We start from the raw sequence: 17,285 nt of genomic DNA, 5'->3' as shown, positions 1-17,285 counted from the left end.
TATATAATATAACATATATGTAATATTGTAATTGTGTGGTAAATATTTAATTTACCAAAGCAGCATGAAGATTAGCAACAACATAATGATTAATTATGAAATCCGGTCCAATTGAGAGTGCAATCTGAGCGATTTCGAGGGCCTCGTGGAAATAATTTTGCGAACTAAGTAAAGATGCCAGGTTTACGAGAAGTATGTCTTGCATATCCTTCGGAGTATTCTCTAGGCTTTGCCACATACAATCCAACGCTTTGCGACTGTCGCCTGCCACGCGCCAATAAAATGATGCGGCAATCGCCAAGGTCCAAGAAGCATAATGCTAATTCGAGACAGTATGTATTAATACGTTATGTACTGAATATGTAATGTTAACACTGAATATATAATTATAGAATTTGATAATCACTTTTTGCAAAGCAAATGCGATTTTGGTCCCGAGTCCTTGCAAAGTGTCATTCTGCGTTCCAGTCATCATCATTAGCCATTCAGCCATATCAAGTTCAGCTTTGTATTGTAGTAACTGCGAGAATTGCACTACCTCAGTTACACGACTCATTTCAGAATTACTCTTATTACATATTGGCTGTAAATTCGGAATATCATCATCTAATGATTCGATCTCATCTTCGATGCTGAAAGATTAATGTATAAACAATTTGTATATGATATATATATATAAAGATAGTACTCGTGTAACATAGATCATTCCAGCAATGTTGCAGCGACATTGCAATATTTCAGTAATATTGCAGTAATATTATAGCGTTACAATAAAGTTGTTGCAAACTTTTGTTATATGGATATATTTTACATAATTAGCATAGTAACTGATTACATACGTTACATTTCGTCGTATAAATTTATGAAATACGAATAGAGAAGCAGCCCAGTCTTCATATTTGAGCTCATCGCATTCATCCTTACTTGGATAATATGACTCCTTTTGATTATCAGGAATTTTATCAAACGATGAATCAGTATATGTACGTAGCATGTCCTTCGATATAAAAACTATTTATGTATAAACATCTCAGAGATTTGTGAATTAATTTAATATGTTAAATAATATAAAAATAATTTTATTTTTATACATAATACGGTCTGTAATTTTATTGTGGGAGATCATTGAAATTATTTGCTTACATTATCTGAAATTCTGGTCATATGCACATGTGGATCATGTAGTTTAGTCGCACTATTAGGAAGTAATAATGAATGTATAAGACCTTGACGTACATGTTCTTTCTTACTGTAGTATGACACATCCAATAATCCGATTTTGTGATTACTCCAACAATTCATGCCTATAATAACAGTTTTCTACTATTAACTATAATATAATAATAGATTAATATTTCTATTTTGACAGAAATTACTATCAAAGAAAGTATTAAATCTGAATTGCAGTACATCATATTTAAAATATAAAATATAATTACATAACATCCAAAGCAGGTAAAATAATAAAAAAGGCATAAATAAGCAACAAAAATCTTTATTATTACATAAGGAAAAAACAAAATAAAAAGATAAGATTATGTTAACATATAAGACGCATAATTGTAAACTAAAATTATATTATGCTTATTTTAAGCAAAAATAAAACAAATGTAAAGCCAAAATTATGTGAAATAAAAAGTAACATAGCACAATCTAACAAAATCTATTTTTAAGATAAATATGTGCGAAAAATACGCACCTGTTTCTTCTGTCTTTGTTGAAATATACTTAATATGTTTACAATTCTTGACTTGTCGTTTACGCAAAAATGTATCACTTGCTTGCAAATTATATTTAGTAAGTAATACAGAAGGTAGGTTCGTAGAATGTTTACGTAAATTAGTTCTTTGTTCTTCACAGCCTGTGATTATGACAATATTTGTCATTATTCATCACAATAATGTGTTTTTTTAGAACACAGTACCATCAATAGTGAACAAAATTAATCAACTGAAAAAACACAACAAATTCTATGCAAATTCAATTACAAATAAATAAAACATAATAATCGCAAAAAAATCAAAGATTGGAAAATGTTACAAAATGAAAAAAGAAACAAAGTTAAAGAAATAAGAAAATATATTATATAATTTATATTTTTTTGTCTTTCCCCTTTTTACTTTTCTCATTATTTTTAACTTATTATCATTTATTCTGTAATTCCCATTGTTTATAATAAAAACAAATTATATACTTTTGTTTATACATAGAAATATGTATAAACAAATTAGATAATACAAATTAAACAAAAAATAACGTGAAAATATACAAATACAAAAAATTGTATCAAACAGTATCCACAATATCGAAATACACATCTACATACCTGGACAATTACCTGTGATAACATTAAATTTTTCACGGCAGGCTAATGTTTTCAACAACATTAATGCCCTACCATCATATAAATGTGAATCCACCCTTAACGTTTGTTTCAAATAATGTATAGCTCCTGTGTAATTTCCTTTTATGTTCAATAATATACCAAACAAAAAATTAGTCATTGGCTGAAATATAAATTATATGATAAAATATATGACTTTCCTTTATCTAGATAATGCAAAAAGTACTTTTTTTTAATATGTAAAAATAGTTTTTATAAAAATATATTTCCTTTTATAATATAATATTAAATTACATTTTCATGCATACCTCCACAGCATTAATTTGTAAAGCTTTGTCCGTAAGTCTTAAAGCATCGTCAATTAAACCTACTTTATGATATATCGAAGCTATACTAACTAAAGGTACATCTTTAAATTCTTTAGGAACATTTTCCAATGCTAATTGTAGGCAATCCAAAGCTAAACGAGGTTTTCCTACTATTCTCCAATGTAAAGATGCAAGCATAGACAATACCCATGGAGCTGCTACTTTCTGTTTTTAAATAGTTAATTTTTTGTTAGAATATTATAATTATTCCATGCATAATAATAATTTCAAAATAATAATAAATTATACCGCTTCAGTTGCCGTTAAAATTCTTTGACCAATTTCTGCCAAATCCGCAGTGTGAACCAAATTATGTAAAAATGGTTTTATAGAAATGTCTGGAGAATGCTGCTGCACAGTTGCATCTAGCAACATATGCGTAATATATCTTTCATTAAATGATATAGGTGATTGACATATCGGTGGATGCCATGGTAATGGATGCTTTTTCCATGGTTCTATATCAATCAATTCATTTACGAACAAATGTGTTCTAATAATAATATTCAGAAAAATATATATTAGAATTAAAATGTGTTATGGTATAATACAGCGTACAAAATTTGAAGTACTTACGCATAACCTTTGTTTTCAGGTGATAAATAAATAGGTAAGTATTGTTTTCCATCTCCAAACATTAGCATAGAACTATCACAGTCAGATATCTTTGGCCAATAGTCAGCTTCAAAATCTTCATTTCCTTTCTTAATTTCCATATTGTGATACTTTGGACTCCTTGTTGGCGACGCAAATAAATTATTGTACTCCACATTTAGTTCCGTAATTATGTCTGAAATAATATTAAATAGATTTTGTTATATCTGATTCATTGAATTTACACCTGTTGTAAAAGTCACAAAAGTACCTTTTGTAATACGATTGCTGCGCTCCTTTACTTGTTTTTGTAAATTTTTTAATAGGTGAAGACTAACATGAACATTCTGTAACATGTTCTCAGCTATTTTTTTCCTATCTCCCAAATCCATGTAAGATAATATAATATTATTATCAATATGATGAATTGACCTTTCAACCGGATTTATTGTAAGTAAATGTAGATTTTGCTCTCGCGCAAAAGCGAGCTTAATTTCTCTGGTAGCAGATTTAATATTTTGCTCCCAGAGCATATGCTCATAAAGTTTAAACCACTCTTCCTTCCAGTTGTTATATGCATGTATTTCTGACAACACATTCCGCAAGCGTCTGTAATAATTACAATCATAAACACTTCATCAGCACTGTTCTTAAACTGGGAATAACGGTATCAACTTACTGATCAAATAATAACAAAGATGTTTCCAAAAAACGATGACAGAATATGGCATATTTCATCTGCTTGGCTTCTAATGTGTCAGGTGCCAATTTCAAACAATTATCATAACACGCTGCAGATCGATCGAAGTCGCCGAGGGACGTGTAAATGTGGCCCAGCGCCAGATGATGATGACTTTCTGTTGGATTATAATCTATTGCCGCATGTAAAATAATCGCGGCTTCACCAAAATATCTTGCAGCGTGTAAAATGCCGGCAGTAGTCAGAAGAGGAATATCACGATATTGCCTTAATCACGTACAATGCTTTCGTTATGAAATCAGTAAAACTACACTAGTCGATACACTACTTCTAGCGATACTTTTCTCTATTATAATCTCTCTAGTATTTCTCTACTATCTATAACAATATAAACGAATTTCTTATTATATTACCTTGAAGCACATACAATCGCTCTACGACTGCACTCTAAAGCATTGTAAGCATCTCCCCTAATCCGCCAATAAATCGATGCTAGATTCAAATATATCCAAGAGGTATTATTGCGAGATAAGCTGTAGGCAAGTTGATGACCAAATTGATTAAGATCAGTATTCAATGGTAAATACTTCATTAAATTGAGTTCTTCATGTTGCGTAAGATTTTTTCGGTTCTGCATTGCCTAATAAACAAAAATAATATTACAAACATGTTGTGACTTCTGTATAAAGAATATTCTACCTACTTTAAGATGTTCAAATGTGTATATACTGAAATCTAACGGAAATGTTTTCTGACAATCAGGATCTGTTGGTTTACTATTAGCCACCACATTATATAACATATAATCAGTTTGACTGTAAAAAGTATTACATCATCCTTCAATGTTCAACAAATAAGTACATAGGCTACTTTAAGAAAACACAATGAATTAATGAAATCTTGCTGCTGGTATTATATTATATATATATATATTTTTAAATATCTATTTGAATTACAGATAACAATTACTGAGCCCTCACACACTCAACTGTTGTATTTTCTGAACATACTGAAAAAATGTAATAAATTTAAATCAATCATTTATTTAAATAGTATCAACCGTAAATCATTATATTTACTAAATATAAAGTTATATTCATTTGGTAGAATTAATAAATCAATTTAATTATTTTTTTATTAAGTAAATATTTAATTACTACAAGTGAATTGGCACTATTCAAATAAATATTTGTTAAAATTTAGTACACACTTTTTCAGTGTAGTAATTCAGAAAATATAATAATTGAATAAGTACTGAATAATTATTTTATCTGTGATTGTAGATCTTCAGATCTATGGCGAATATATCAGAAAAATATATCAATAGCAGCAAAAGTAACTCTACTGTTGTGTTTGCTTAACATAGCTATATTTTCTCAAAATTTATCACTAATAATAACTTACTCTATGCCATCTTTAAGTCTATAATCGATTATTATACTAGCGTGCACGTCGACATCAGCCAATGATTTGTCCCACGAGAAACAGTCTGAATTTGAATTTTCTGCATCAACCATACTTAGACCAACAAACTGATTGTCAATGGATACTTCCTTCCTTGATATTTTCTTGTATATGGTATCAGCTGTTTCCCTGCGTTTTTCCTGTTCCAAAAATCCCAAAAGATCATACGGTCGACGCATATCAAAGACACTGTCATGCTAGAAACGTGAAAAAGAACATAAAGCTTAAATACCAAATAATCACATCCGTCGATAAAATTGCTAAATCATTATGAGATAATGTGATGTTTACATTTGCATGTAATGATTCCATTGAAAAAAATCGAAGCCAGGTATTCGCGTTTTCATTGAATTATAAGAAAAGAAAGATACTCACTTGCGGTTGAATTCTTCCATTTTCCGTGACATACCAATGTTTGATGGCCGAGATTTCAAGTATCACCGCAAGCACCGTGACGATCCTGCAGGACACGTTACTCCGAATCATTTTCCGCGGTATAACCCCATACGACATGCCACAGGCTTCACCGAGTCTGCGAGAAAAACTTAACAACGTAGACCATTGCTGCGAAAACGTGCGCGTTTCTGCGCACAAGTTTCGCAAGGAACGAATGAAAACAACTACTACGTCGTGAAATTTCCTACCGGAATGATTCAAGTCGATTCGAAATGATTCGAAACACGATTACGATACGACGCGTATCAGTGACTGTCAACGACAACAGCCGTCACTTCAATGTAGAGTGATATCGAGTCGAGTTGTTAGACACTGATGATACGATTCCATCACATGTAATAAAAAATTAAACATAAAATATGTGTATTATATGTATGTGTACACATATACATTGCCAAATTCAATTATCGCGAGAAAAAAAAAGTGTTTCTTGACAATCAAAATATTTCTAAAAATACTGTTAATTGCTATAGATGTGTAAAGTGCAGAAAGTGCAGAACATGTGAAAAATACAGAAAGGGTAGAAAAAGACTTTGTAATAATATAGTTGAATTAATTTTTCCTCGTGTTAAAAAAAGGCAGTAAAGAACCTTAGACATTTTTACGAAAAAGTTATTAATAATTTAGTATAAAATAATAATATTCAGAAATTACAATAATTCTATAAAATTCAATGTAAATATATTTTAATGTTATTTTTTATTAGTGTTTTATTACTATATTCTATATTATATATTTAACAAAATATTTACATAAATACATTATTTATAAATAATGTACACAATAATTGATTAAATTATTTTTTGATTAAATTCAATTTTTTTTATTATATATATATATATACTTCGTAGCATTAAATTAAAATGTACAAAATTTTTCAATTATTACCATGTAAAATTGTTGATCTCTGTTATAATAGCATCTCATATCTCTAATTGCGATCGATGTTCCGGAAGGCACTCTTTTACATTCTTTTGTGCTTGAAATAATAATGTTAGATTAGAGCTAGTAAATATGTGGAAAAAATGAGTAAATTCCTAAAAATTTGAACATGCGATAAATCAGTTTAGCCAAAGAGTATATTAATTTTTGCATGCAGTATTTTTGTTACATCTAATTAACTGTTCTGATATATACTGCCGCTACTGAAAATTACAATGTAACTGTACAAACTATATAGATAGACAGGGTACATATAATTAGATATAAAAAAGTTATTAAGTTACAGCAAGAATTGATATGAATTCTTTGGCTAAATTAATTTGTATCACATTTTCAAACTCCCTACACTTTATAGATTATTATTAGAAGTTCGCTTATTTTTTCTCATTTCAAATTCAATCAAAATGAAATTAATAGATTATTATATTTTCGAGTAAATAAAAAATATTCTCAAATTAAATTAAAAGTTTCAATAGGTTAGGTAAACAAAAAATTCTTTTTTATGTGTGTGTGTGCAACAACGGAGAAAGAGTGTGTCTTACAAAGAACATTTTTACGATTACGCTTCTAAGAATCGCAATAAATTCGCTTATTATCGCAGTTGCACAGACAACTCGTAAGAACACCTGCAATCGTTATTATTGCAATCGTCGCAAAGTATGACAATTTCAGTTTTATCTTTCAAACGGTGAAAGACTAATATGCGCGTATTTGCGTCGCACTAACTTCGATCGTTCGACAAAAGTCCACGCATTTGCATTATTTTCTTCTTCATTTACAAACAGACGCGATGTATTTTATTGTACTACGCGATACGTAGTATCTATATAGTCGCGAATCTCCTGCGAAATCTTCAATCGCATTTTTTCCTGGCCTTGGCAGCCTTGGCAAGAATCGGTCTCTTTAATTTTCTTCGTCGAGGTACGTATCTACGCAGCGGTGGTCCGCGCCTGCGTGGAGCTGCGGCCCGCACTCTCGACTCCGACTGTTCCGCCAATTGCGGAATGTTATGAAAGTCCTCGAGACTCCGCGGCACCGTTCCTATCCATCGTCTTCGTAGCGTGAACGGAACGCGGATCGGGATCCGCGAGTAGTCGGTGGATAGTAAGGGCCGAGATCGCGAACGCGCAGTGCGAGTTCTCTTCACAGCGGGCGACGCGGTGAAAACCACCCTTGGTCTCGTAGCCATGAGTCTGGTGCGGCAAAACTTCCACGAGGAGTGCGAGGACGCGCTCAACAAGCAAATCAATTTGGAGCTATACGCCAGTTATGTCTATCTGTCCATGGTCAGTCGGCGTATTGATCATCAGGCTTAGCCCTGCAGCATTCCCAGCTTTCAGTTTTCAGTCACCCCTTCGCCCTCGGCCGCGCGATCGAAACACCCCCGCGCGTGCAATGTACACCTGAGCGTTTTCCCTCGTCGGTGCGATATAATGCAATCCGATGCAACCTGATTAGATATAGACCTCTGTTTCTTGCTCCTATATGTCGTACAGGTGCGCCTCTCTCAACCAGCTTAAATCTTTCATACCACTCTGAATATTAAGTATAAATAAAAGAATTTCCATAGAATTAGAGACGTTGCGAGGGAAATACCTTTTTGTATAATTATCTCGTTTATTTATTGAATATATTAGTCATTACATTGTATTAAAGTTCCATTGTATTAAGTTTGCGTCTTTCGCTAATTCTTGCTGTCTCCCTTTCTAATCTGATACTACATTAATAAATAAATGTAATAAATTCTTGGTACAACTACGTGCAGTTTTCATAATGTCTACCAAAGTTCGCGAATATTGATCGTAAAACCCGGTCTACAATGAATACAGTAAACTTTTAGCATCATTTGAAGTTTTTTACATATGCCATTTGTATACATAAATAAAGAGAAATAATGAAATTGCTTTAAAAGACTTGTAAAAATGGATTGAAATTATCCTTATCTCTTTGACAGCCAATAAGTAATCATAAATGGCACATGAAGTGAAAAATAGGCTTAAAAGCTTATAATATGCGTATTTTCACTTCATGCTTTTCACGATTATTTACTGACTGTCAGAGGAGATAAAGATAGCTTCGGTTCATTTTTACAAAAGTTTTAAAAAAAAAATTTCATTATTTTTGTCTTATTCCAATTTTTTTCTTTATTTACAGACGGCGTGCAAGAAACTTCAATTTGTTATCCCTTATTGTTGATACGATTATCGTAATACTACAAATGCTATGAAGCATCCTTCGATTGATAAATTCGTAAAATTCTTTCTTCTCATTGGTCAATCAAACGCTTCAAAATATTTATAATGATTTTGGTCGCGCCATATAATGTTACTATTCCATATGACTTTAAAGCTCTAGTCATCACAACTGTAAAGAATTCAGAGCAAAAGACTAAAAGATTTTTCTGGTGAAAATTTTTCTTGAAATTCTTCACATAATTTTTAAAAATATTTATATAAATTTTTGAATTTTTTAGAATTTCTGTATAATTTTTCAATTTTAAATACAAATTAGAACATTTTTGGGAAATTCTGAAAAAATCCACATTTTTTTAGATAACATGAATTTTGAAATATTCTAAAATTCTTTAGAAATATTCTATAATTTCTAAAAAAAAATTTCTAATATCTGAAAAAATTCAATATTTTTTCAGAAATCTCATTAACTAAAAATGTAATAAATTCTTTAAAATACTATTAGATATTTCGAGAAATTTTTTTCACCAGAGTTAGTGCATGTCTTTGCAGATCAGTAATTTACTTTTCCCAACTGAACTTCTTACACCGTTCATTTTTTTTTCCTTTTTTCTCTAACGTAAAGAGAAAAAGAAGAGATGAATAGTACAAAAAATTCAGCTGAAAAGAACAGATATCTGGTCTGACCTACTGATTGTAGGCGATTCCTTGTCGGAATTTATCCTAATGTCCCACATCCTGTAAGCTGCATCCTTCCGCATGCGTTTCGTTGCAGGCGTACTACTTTGATAGAAGCGATGTCGCGTTACCGGGTCTGTATAAGTACTTCAAGAAGGCGTCGGACGAGGAACGCGAACATGCCATGAAATTTCTGACTTATCAGAACAAACGAGGTGGCGACGTCGTGCTGACGGACATCCAGGCGCCGTCCAGGAGAAACTGGAACAGCGCGAAAGACGCTATGATGGAGGCTCTGCAGCTAGAGAAGAGAGTAAATCAGGTGTGTACTCTGTGTGTGTGTGTGTGTGTGTGTGTGTGTGTTTTTGAGCGCATGCGCACACACATTAATTGATTCCACCAGAAATAACGTGTCGAAGTAAAAAAAGAATACTTTAATTCATTATTTAGCGATATTATATAAATTTCTAATTAAACGATCTCTCTTTTCTCTTCTAAACCTACAACATATCCCAGTTTGATCAGTCATTGAAATAAAAAGAATGTGGCTTGTAACTTTAGAAATTTCTTCTCAATATTTTTCACAAGCGATCCAACAACATTTATAGCTAATGTATAATGTTGTTGCCGAAGATTGTTAAGTTATTAATATAGATATTGATTAGTATAAATTTCAACATTGGAATTAAAATATTTTACAAACAAGGAAATCTTAAATAATATTAAATTTTAATTTTAATGAATAACTTTCTACATGCATACAGGTTACGTAAATAGATTTAGAAAATATTTTTCAATTTAGAAAATGTCAATTAATGTTAATAGAAGTTAAATAGTAGTTTTAAAAGGTAAAACCACTCATAAATAAAGCGATTGTTAGCTTTTTTCGTTATATCTTAAAATTATTCAAAATATCAAAAAATATTTTATACAGAAGATTTATAATAAAATTACTTTTATCTATCAATAATATTTTTAAAACATAATTTTAAAAATATGAATTTAAACAAATTATTATTTTTTAAAAATATTATATTAACATATATATATAAATAAAAGTAATTTTATTATATAAAACTTTATATGAAATATTTTTTATATCTTGATTAATTTTTGAAATATAATGGAAAGTAATATTTTCTAAATTTATTTATTTATGTGACTTATGTATGTATATACAAGATTTCATTAAAAGTACAATTTAACATTTCGCTTGTGAGTCAGACAGATTGGAAAGTAGTAATAAAGTTCAACTTGGCGCGTTCCGCTAATTGAGTTTCAAGGTTTCTCGTGCCATTCGTTAATTTAATTATTATAGACAGTGTAATTCTTTCGCTAAATACGTATATACGTAGAAGTACTGTGATTTGAAGCTATAAAGTAGCAATTGGGGGTGTAACTCAGTGGTAGAGTGTCCGCTTCGCATGCGGAAAGTCCTGGGTTCAAATCCCAGCTCCTCCACAAGCAGTTTTTTTTTATTTTTTTACGATATGTGCGTGACCGATTTCGCAGTAATTTGACGCAAAATCGTAAATAGAGGTGGACATTTAAATATTTAAATAATTTTTATTTATATATTTAAATAAAATTTTATTTATTATTTGCATTATTCATTATTCATTATTCATTATTCATTATATTTATATTATTGGTATTATTTATTATTCGCATTACTTTTTATTCATATTATTTATTATCCGCATTGTTTATTATATATATTTTTTTTACATATGATTCCTCTAATTATTTTGCATGTAAAAGTATTAAGATAGAGATACCAAAAAATCAATAGTTTATATAAGATATTCTTTCAATAAGAAATTGTTTTTTACTCGTAGATTAAAATCATTAATTTTATTCTATATTTATAATTTCTTATTCATAAATATTTGCCCAGTATCTCTGATCGTAAATTAATTCGTAATTAATTATTCTCTTGATTTCTGCAGAAGCTGCTCGAGCTTCATGGGATTGCTTCGACACACAACGACGCGAATTTCATGGATTTTTTGGAGACTGAATTCCTGCAGGAGCAGGTGGACGCGATAAAGGAGATCGCCGATCATGTGACGAATCTGGAGAGAGTCGGGGAAGGTCTCGGTGTCTTTATCTATGACAAGGAGTTAAAAGATTAAAAAAAATAATATCGCTTCTAAGAGATTTGCCAAAATAATTAAATAAAATAAAGAACAAAATAATTGAATAAAATATAAAAACATTTAAGTATAGGGAACTTTAGATACCCCATAAGCAAAATGTTAGCAAAATGTTGGCAGATTTAATCAGAAAATATCAGCAGACTGACATCAACTACGATTGCATTCTTCTTCCGTTCTGTCGACAGAATTGATCTATTCACATAATCAGATGACAAATTGACGGCAAAAATATCAGAATTTGCTGACAGAATCTGATAGTATTAATAGATTGGCGGCAAAAATCGGACAAGATCTACGTTGTCACTGAATATTTGCAAAATTGTTGCTAGATGTCGTTGATATATGTTCCTGGCATTTAAAATTTTATCAAACTATGTAACTACATATACACACTTACGTATATACTATCTACATAATATATATAAAATATACAGGGTAATCCATTTTAATCAATTCAGTCATTTCTCGAAATTATTAATGATATGAAAAAATGTTTCAGATCAAAGTGGAACGGTTTCTAGGGGAACATATTTTGGTCACGTTTTTTTTCTAGATGGAAGCGCTAAAAAGATATAAAGGTTCACTTTTTTAAATGCAAATTATATGTTTTTTTTTTTACATAATATGATTTCTCCAATTATTTTACATATAAAAGTATTAAGATGGAGATATAAAAAAACCAATAATTTATGAGATATTATTATACTATTGCATGATGTTAATATGTCAGAATAAAGTATAACATATTTCGTAAACTATTGGTTTTTTAAATATCTCTACTTTAATATATTTTTATGCAGAATTAGAGGAATTATATTATGTAAAAATATTCATATCTTAATTCTATTTAAAAAGTGCAAATGATCTTCATATCTTTTTGGTGCATCCATCTAGAAAAAAAATGTGTTCAAAATACATCTCCTTTAAAACCGTTCTACTTTCATCTAAAATATTTTTTTGGAATCATCAATACTTTCGAAGAAAATTCGAGAAAAGTCGTACATTATGTTGCAGCGATGTCTCGAAATGTTATTGATAAGAGAGAAGGTCCTATCTTCATGGATCCCGCCCCTAGTGACGTACTTCCCTTTTTATTACCCCTCAAACCACGCTCCTAATGACGCGTTTCTTTCTTCCCTTGTCCCTTCAGATTCTACCACTGAGTGAACATGTAATACTCTCGAGTCTCAAGTCCCTCCTGTCTCTCTACTCCCTTTGGAGTTCTCAAAGTTTAAAACTGGTCCTTGTATGTCCTATTCTTATAGGTGAGAAATCTTATAAGATAAGGTTGCGTCTTTTATTCTGTACGATTTTTTAACTACAAGAAATATAATTTCGCGTCCATCTAGCAGCAGTAGCAATTTTAATGAAGAATTTAGTTTAAAATATTATATCATAATGACTTGCAAAAGACGTATCACATTTTCTGTTGTAAAATATATATAAATTATTGATTTTCAAATTAAGAAAATTGTGTTTGATTTTTGCCGTCAGTCTAATATGTCAACAGATTCTATCAAATTTCTATAGCAGCAATTTGTTAATATCGTCAGATTTAGTGTAGATTTTATATGAAATTTATTGCCTTTTTGGCACCAGAAATTTTTTTTTTATAACGGATTTTGCTCAAAATCTGTCTCGTCAGGTTTAACTATTGGCGAGTAAATATCGCGAGAAACGTTGATTCGTATAATAAATTCGAATTATTGATATCAATAAAAATATTCGTATTGAGAAAAGACTCCAGATCTGTACGATATGCTGATTTATACGAATAGACAGGCGAAGAAGCAAATGTTTTAAGCATATATCGTTGTTCGTATTTGCACTCCGATTGCAGAGGAAGACATACATATAATGTACAGGGTGGATACTAAGGGGGCTTTCCAGCAAGAGATACAAATGACATAAAGTGATACAGTGTTCAACATATAGCTATCCAAAAACAATACAACACGACACAAATGTATATATAGACAAAAAGTTGCAATTGTATACATGGCTACTATCTAGAAAAGATAAAAAAGTTCAGTGTGCTGTAAAAATTTGGCAACTTGTTTAAACTTGTTCAAATAACAAACAATTTTATACAGTGCTCCACTTTACGTTTCACTAAGAAATCTATGAAAAATTAAGAATTTCTAAACAAACAATAATCTCATTCTATGTCCCACTACAAATATCTAGGAAAAATTAAGAATTTTCAAGATCTTGTCTCACACACAATCTATATAATTTTTTTGTATTTTTCCGTAAAATTTTTTTGGATGTTCCAAATAACAATTAATTTCAAAGATACAGTTAAGTCTACGGAAAATTTTCAATTTTTATCAAAAATTTTGAAAATCGCTTGGATTATTTCGCTGAAATTTTGTGTATTTTTTAAAGTTTTATCCAAATAATTTAGATATAGCTTTCAAAAGTTATTTGGAAAAAACGAAAGTTTTCCTTCAACTTTGACATCCTGTAGCTTTAAAACTAAACTGTTTCAGACATATAATGATCATATAAAGTTTTCGTCTTGAATTGATATGCGAGGAAGGACCCCTTAAAATCTTGTAGAATACTTAGTATTCATCCTGAATATAACTAACTAGTGTGACCTTATGCGGCCTCTCGTCGCAGAAATAATCAATTAACTTTATCGTGCAATTATCTAGCAGTTATAACTTTTTGAGATATATCATATTTCTAGGCTCTACAAATTGTAATAGCACACGATATTGTACCGTTTTAAATCAAATTAATAATAATAATAATAATCATTGAAAATCCTACTATAATAGTATGTTTTAATTAAGATATTTCGTTTATGCTCCTTTTTTACTTAATATTTCGTTTATACCTAATTATCCCCGATAATATAACATTACTTATCGATCGTTATCTGTATCGATTGTGTACACGGGATGTCTCAAATTTCGTCAACCGCATTACATTTTCTGTCGTTTTCTCCCATTTACTTCCCATAACTGATACTTCTGTGGTGAAAATAAAAATTGGAATGTAAGACGAATGTAAGGGGAGAGTAACAGATATGTGTGTGTAAACGAAGCTTCTAGGAAGCGAAAATTGAGGCAACGTAACATAAGAAACGTAAAAGTCTCTTTTACATTTCGTTAATGTCTCAATTTTCTCCTAAAAGCTTTGTTTACGCTATTATCACTCTCACCTTACATTCGATTTATACTCTGATTTTTATTTTCACTTGGGTTAAATCGAACTAATTGGAATTCTCACGAATAAAGAATAGGTTTATGTGATTGCTTAGAATGTTTAGATAATAATAATCGTTGCTAACAAATACACGTATATTTTTTTCGCTTTCCGATGAACCTCGATAATGGATGCTTTCCAACAAGGAATTATACGTTATGAATCATTACATCGTTGTTGTTGCTTACGTTAAACAAGGATGAAACGATTCACTGTGTTACACAATGTCTAAAAGCATCCAATATACGACCACCACGAGTATCATACACATACACATTCAGATTCAGTACCAACTACCACGGCCACGGTTGTAACCTTCGCGCGGCGTGCATAGGTATGTATATATGTAGCTCATCCACGCGTAACGTAATTGAACGTGATCGTCTCCTCCTGCTGTTACTGCGGATAAGTGTTTTCAGTTGGCAAGATTTCACAATCTTCACGGATCTATGATTTAACATGGCCACAGTAGCAGCTGTCACATCCCTGGAAATCGGCGTTACACAAACGATACGTGGCCCTGCGTTGATGGTTTCGTAATTAGCCTTGTTAGTGCGCCCGTCAGCGCCGAGTCGCGCAAAAATGCATTCATCGTGTGTCATCGTCGGTGCGCTGCTTAGCGTATCTTCGCTCATCTGCGGGGTAAGCGAATCGTTAACTCTCCGGCAATCTCTTGAAAACGTTAGTGGGCTTTTATGCGCGTACTCAACGCAAGGGAATCTTTCAGAGCGAGCTCGAGTACGACGGCTGGTTGCAGTTGAGGTTATGGCACGCGTTCAACGACGATCCGGTACCCGTGTTCACAGAACGGGGAAACGTCACTGTGTCCAGCGTGCGTAGCGGTGCATCCGTCGTCGGGCAGAATGGTCTGCTGCCGGCGCAGATAAACGCTCTGAAAAATCTCGCCGAGCACGACGGCAAATATAGACTGAAGGCGCTAGCTCGTATCTCTTCCGGCAATGAAATCGTGTTCCTCACCTCGGTGCCAGCGGTAAATATAGAAGCTTGCGAACAAGCTTCTGGGAATTGTCCATGTCTTACTGACAGATTTTTCAAGAAGGATTAAATCTATGTACTTGAGGATACTCGCCTGAGATAAATTAAATAACAATAAATAAAAAGGTAGAGCCAAACACATTTTAAATTGCAACACAATTAAAAAGGAATAAATTACAAATAAAGAAAAGTAAAAATAAAAAGAACAGTTTAAATTCAAATATAAAACATTACAAGTTTCGGCTACCGGATTGGGTCCTTTTCAGACATTAATGTATCACAAAATCGCTGTACAAAATTAATTATCGAATATATTCGCATATTCCTTATAATAAAAATTAAAATGTGTTTGACTCTCTTTGTCCTTTATTTATTGTTATTTAATTTGTATATGAAGAGTTTTTCTATCTGTTAAATCGCCTGAGAGACTTATAGCGAATTTGATCACTTGTATTTTACTAGAAGTACATCAAGTTAAAAGTTGTTAAACAATTAAATGTATTTATTAAATGTATTTATGTACTAATATTAATCAAATGCATTTATACATTTATGACCTAGTGCATATTAGTGAGTTTAACTGAATTAGCTATAAAACTAGTCCATTCGAGTATTAAGGCATTTCATCATTAAAATATTCTAATGGTAAATTCAGTCACTCGCACTACATTAAATTAATATTAAAGGCTACTCGAATATAAAGTCTATCTGAATAAATATTTTTAGCGATTGAATATCCAATAATATGTACTTAACAGAGAATGTTACATGTGTTATTTCATTTTCAAAGTTGATCATATTTTACCATTTTATTTATATAAAGCAGCCTTTAATGTATATTAACTCAGTGTAGTGCAAGTGACGCAAATAACTGAATTTATCATTAAAATATTTTGCTGATGAAATACCTCGACATTGACATGGACAAATCTTATAACAGATTCACTTGGACTCACTAATGTGCTAGATGGTAATACATAAATTAATGTAAAGTGTTTAACTCTTCTGAAAATCTGTAACAAAAGGTTACTGTTATTGGGCCTGTAAAATTTATTTAATATATATTAATCTAAAAACATTAATTAATTTCGAAAAATTATATGATATAATTTGTATAAAAAAAGAATGGATGCTAAATTTATTTTAATAAGAATAATTCTTTGCGGGATGTATCTT

The 17,285-nt window shown here is 31.1% G+C and overlaps 3 protein-coding genes, 1 long non-coding RNA gene and 1 other non-coding gene across 9 annotated transcripts in view; 3 read left to right on the top strand and 2 right to left on the bottom strand.

The window, feature by feature from the left end:
• The window catches only part of LOC108749505 (tetratricopeptide repeat protein 17), a 7,319-nt gene extending 404 nt beyond the window's left edge, over positions 1 to 6,915 (bottom strand). The window contains exons 1-16 of one of the 4 annotated variants that reach the window (XM_018488275.1): positions 6,815 to 6,915; positions 5,846 to 6,002; positions 5,411 to 5,667; positions 4,710 to 4,821; positions 4,420 to 4,646; positions 3,986 to 4,273; positions 3,578 to 3,915; positions 3,289 to 3,502; positions 2,962 to 3,205; positions 2,653 to 2,877; positions 2,327 to 2,507; positions 1,700 to 1,861; positions 1,144 to 1,304; positions 840 to 997; positions 407 to 632; positions 56 to 319 (exon numbers count right to left, since the gene is read on the bottom strand). In XM_018488275.1, coding sequence (XP_018343777.1) covers positions 56 to 319; positions 407 to 632; positions 840 to 997; positions 1,144 to 1,304; positions 1,700 to 1,861; positions 2,327 to 2,507; positions 2,653 to 2,877; positions 2,962 to 3,205; positions 3,289 to 3,502; positions 3,578 to 3,915; positions 3,986 to 4,273; positions 4,420 to 4,646; positions 4,710 to 4,821; positions 5,411 to 5,667; positions 5,846 to 5,983 — 3,195 coding nt within the window. In that variant the 5' untranslated portion in view covers positions 5,984 to 6,002; positions 6,815 to 6,915. Of the gene's footprint in view, positions 1 to 55; positions 320 to 406; positions 633 to 839; positions 998 to 1,143; positions 1,305 to 1,699; positions 1,862 to 2,326; positions 2,508 to 2,652; positions 2,878 to 2,961; positions 3,206 to 3,288; positions 3,503 to 3,577; positions 3,916 to 3,985; positions 4,274 to 4,419; positions 4,647 to 4,709; positions 4,822 to 5,410; positions 5,668 to 5,845; positions 6,182 to 6,814 lie in introns of those variants that run through there. The other 3 variants (XM_018488277.1, XM_018488279.1, XM_018488278.1) reach the window with 3 other exon arrangements.
• A 1,140-nt stretch (positions 6,916 to 8,055) lies between these two features.
• LOC108749447 (soma ferritin-like) lies at positions 8,056 to 12,316 on the top strand. Its single transcript, XM_018488175.1, has 3 exons — positions 8,056 to 8,154; positions 9,836 to 10,060; positions 11,688 to 12,316. Exons 1-3 carry the CDS (start codon positions 8,056 to 8,058, stop codon positions 11,871 to 11,873), a joined length of 510 nt encoding a protein of 169 aa, XP_018343677.1. The 3' UTR covers positions 11,874 to 12,316.
• Trnaa-cgc lies at positions 11,128 to 11,199 on the top strand. The gene has a single exon. It is a non-coding gene; the product is annotated as a tRNA-Ala (tRNA).
• LOC108749449 lies at positions 11,734 to 14,909 on the bottom strand. The gene is made up of 2 exons (XR_001939369.1): positions 14,771 to 14,909; positions 11,734 to 11,848 (listed from the first exon to the last, which is right to left on the bottom strand). It is a non-coding gene; the product is annotated as an uncharacterized LOC108749449 (long non-coding RNA).
• A 337-nt stretch (positions 14,910 to 15,246) lies between these two features.
• LOC108749446 (ER membrane protein complex subunit 10) overlaps positions 15,247 to 17,285 on the top strand; it is a 3,089-nt gene continuing 1,050 nt past the window's right edge. Inside the window, exons 1-3 of one of the 2 annotated variants that reach the window (XM_018488172.1) lie at positions 15,247 to 15,447; positions 15,533 to 15,755; positions 15,841 to 16,104. In XM_018488172.1, coding sequence (XP_018343674.1) covers positions 15,696 to 15,755; positions 15,841 to 16,104 — 324 coding nt within the window. In that variant the 5' untranslated portion in view covers positions 15,247 to 15,447; positions 15,533 to 15,695. Of the gene's footprint in view, positions 15,448 to 15,467; positions 15,756 to 15,840; positions 16,105 to 17,285 lie in introns of those variants that run through there. The other variant, XM_018488173.1, reaches the window with a different exon arrangement.

The sequence above is a fragment of the Trachymyrmex septentrionalis genome, unplaced genomic scaffold, assembly GCF_001594115.1.
Source record: "Trachymyrmex septentrionalis isolate Tsep2-gDNA-1 unplaced genomic scaffold, Tsep1.0 scaffold29, whole genome shotgun sequence".
NCBI classification, from domain to species: Eukaryota; Metazoa; Arthropoda; class Insecta; order Hymenoptera; family Formicidae; genus Trachymyrmex; species Trachymyrmex septentrionalis.
Note: the sequence above shows the minus strand (reverse complement) of the source record. Positions and strands in the feature narration are given on the sequence as shown.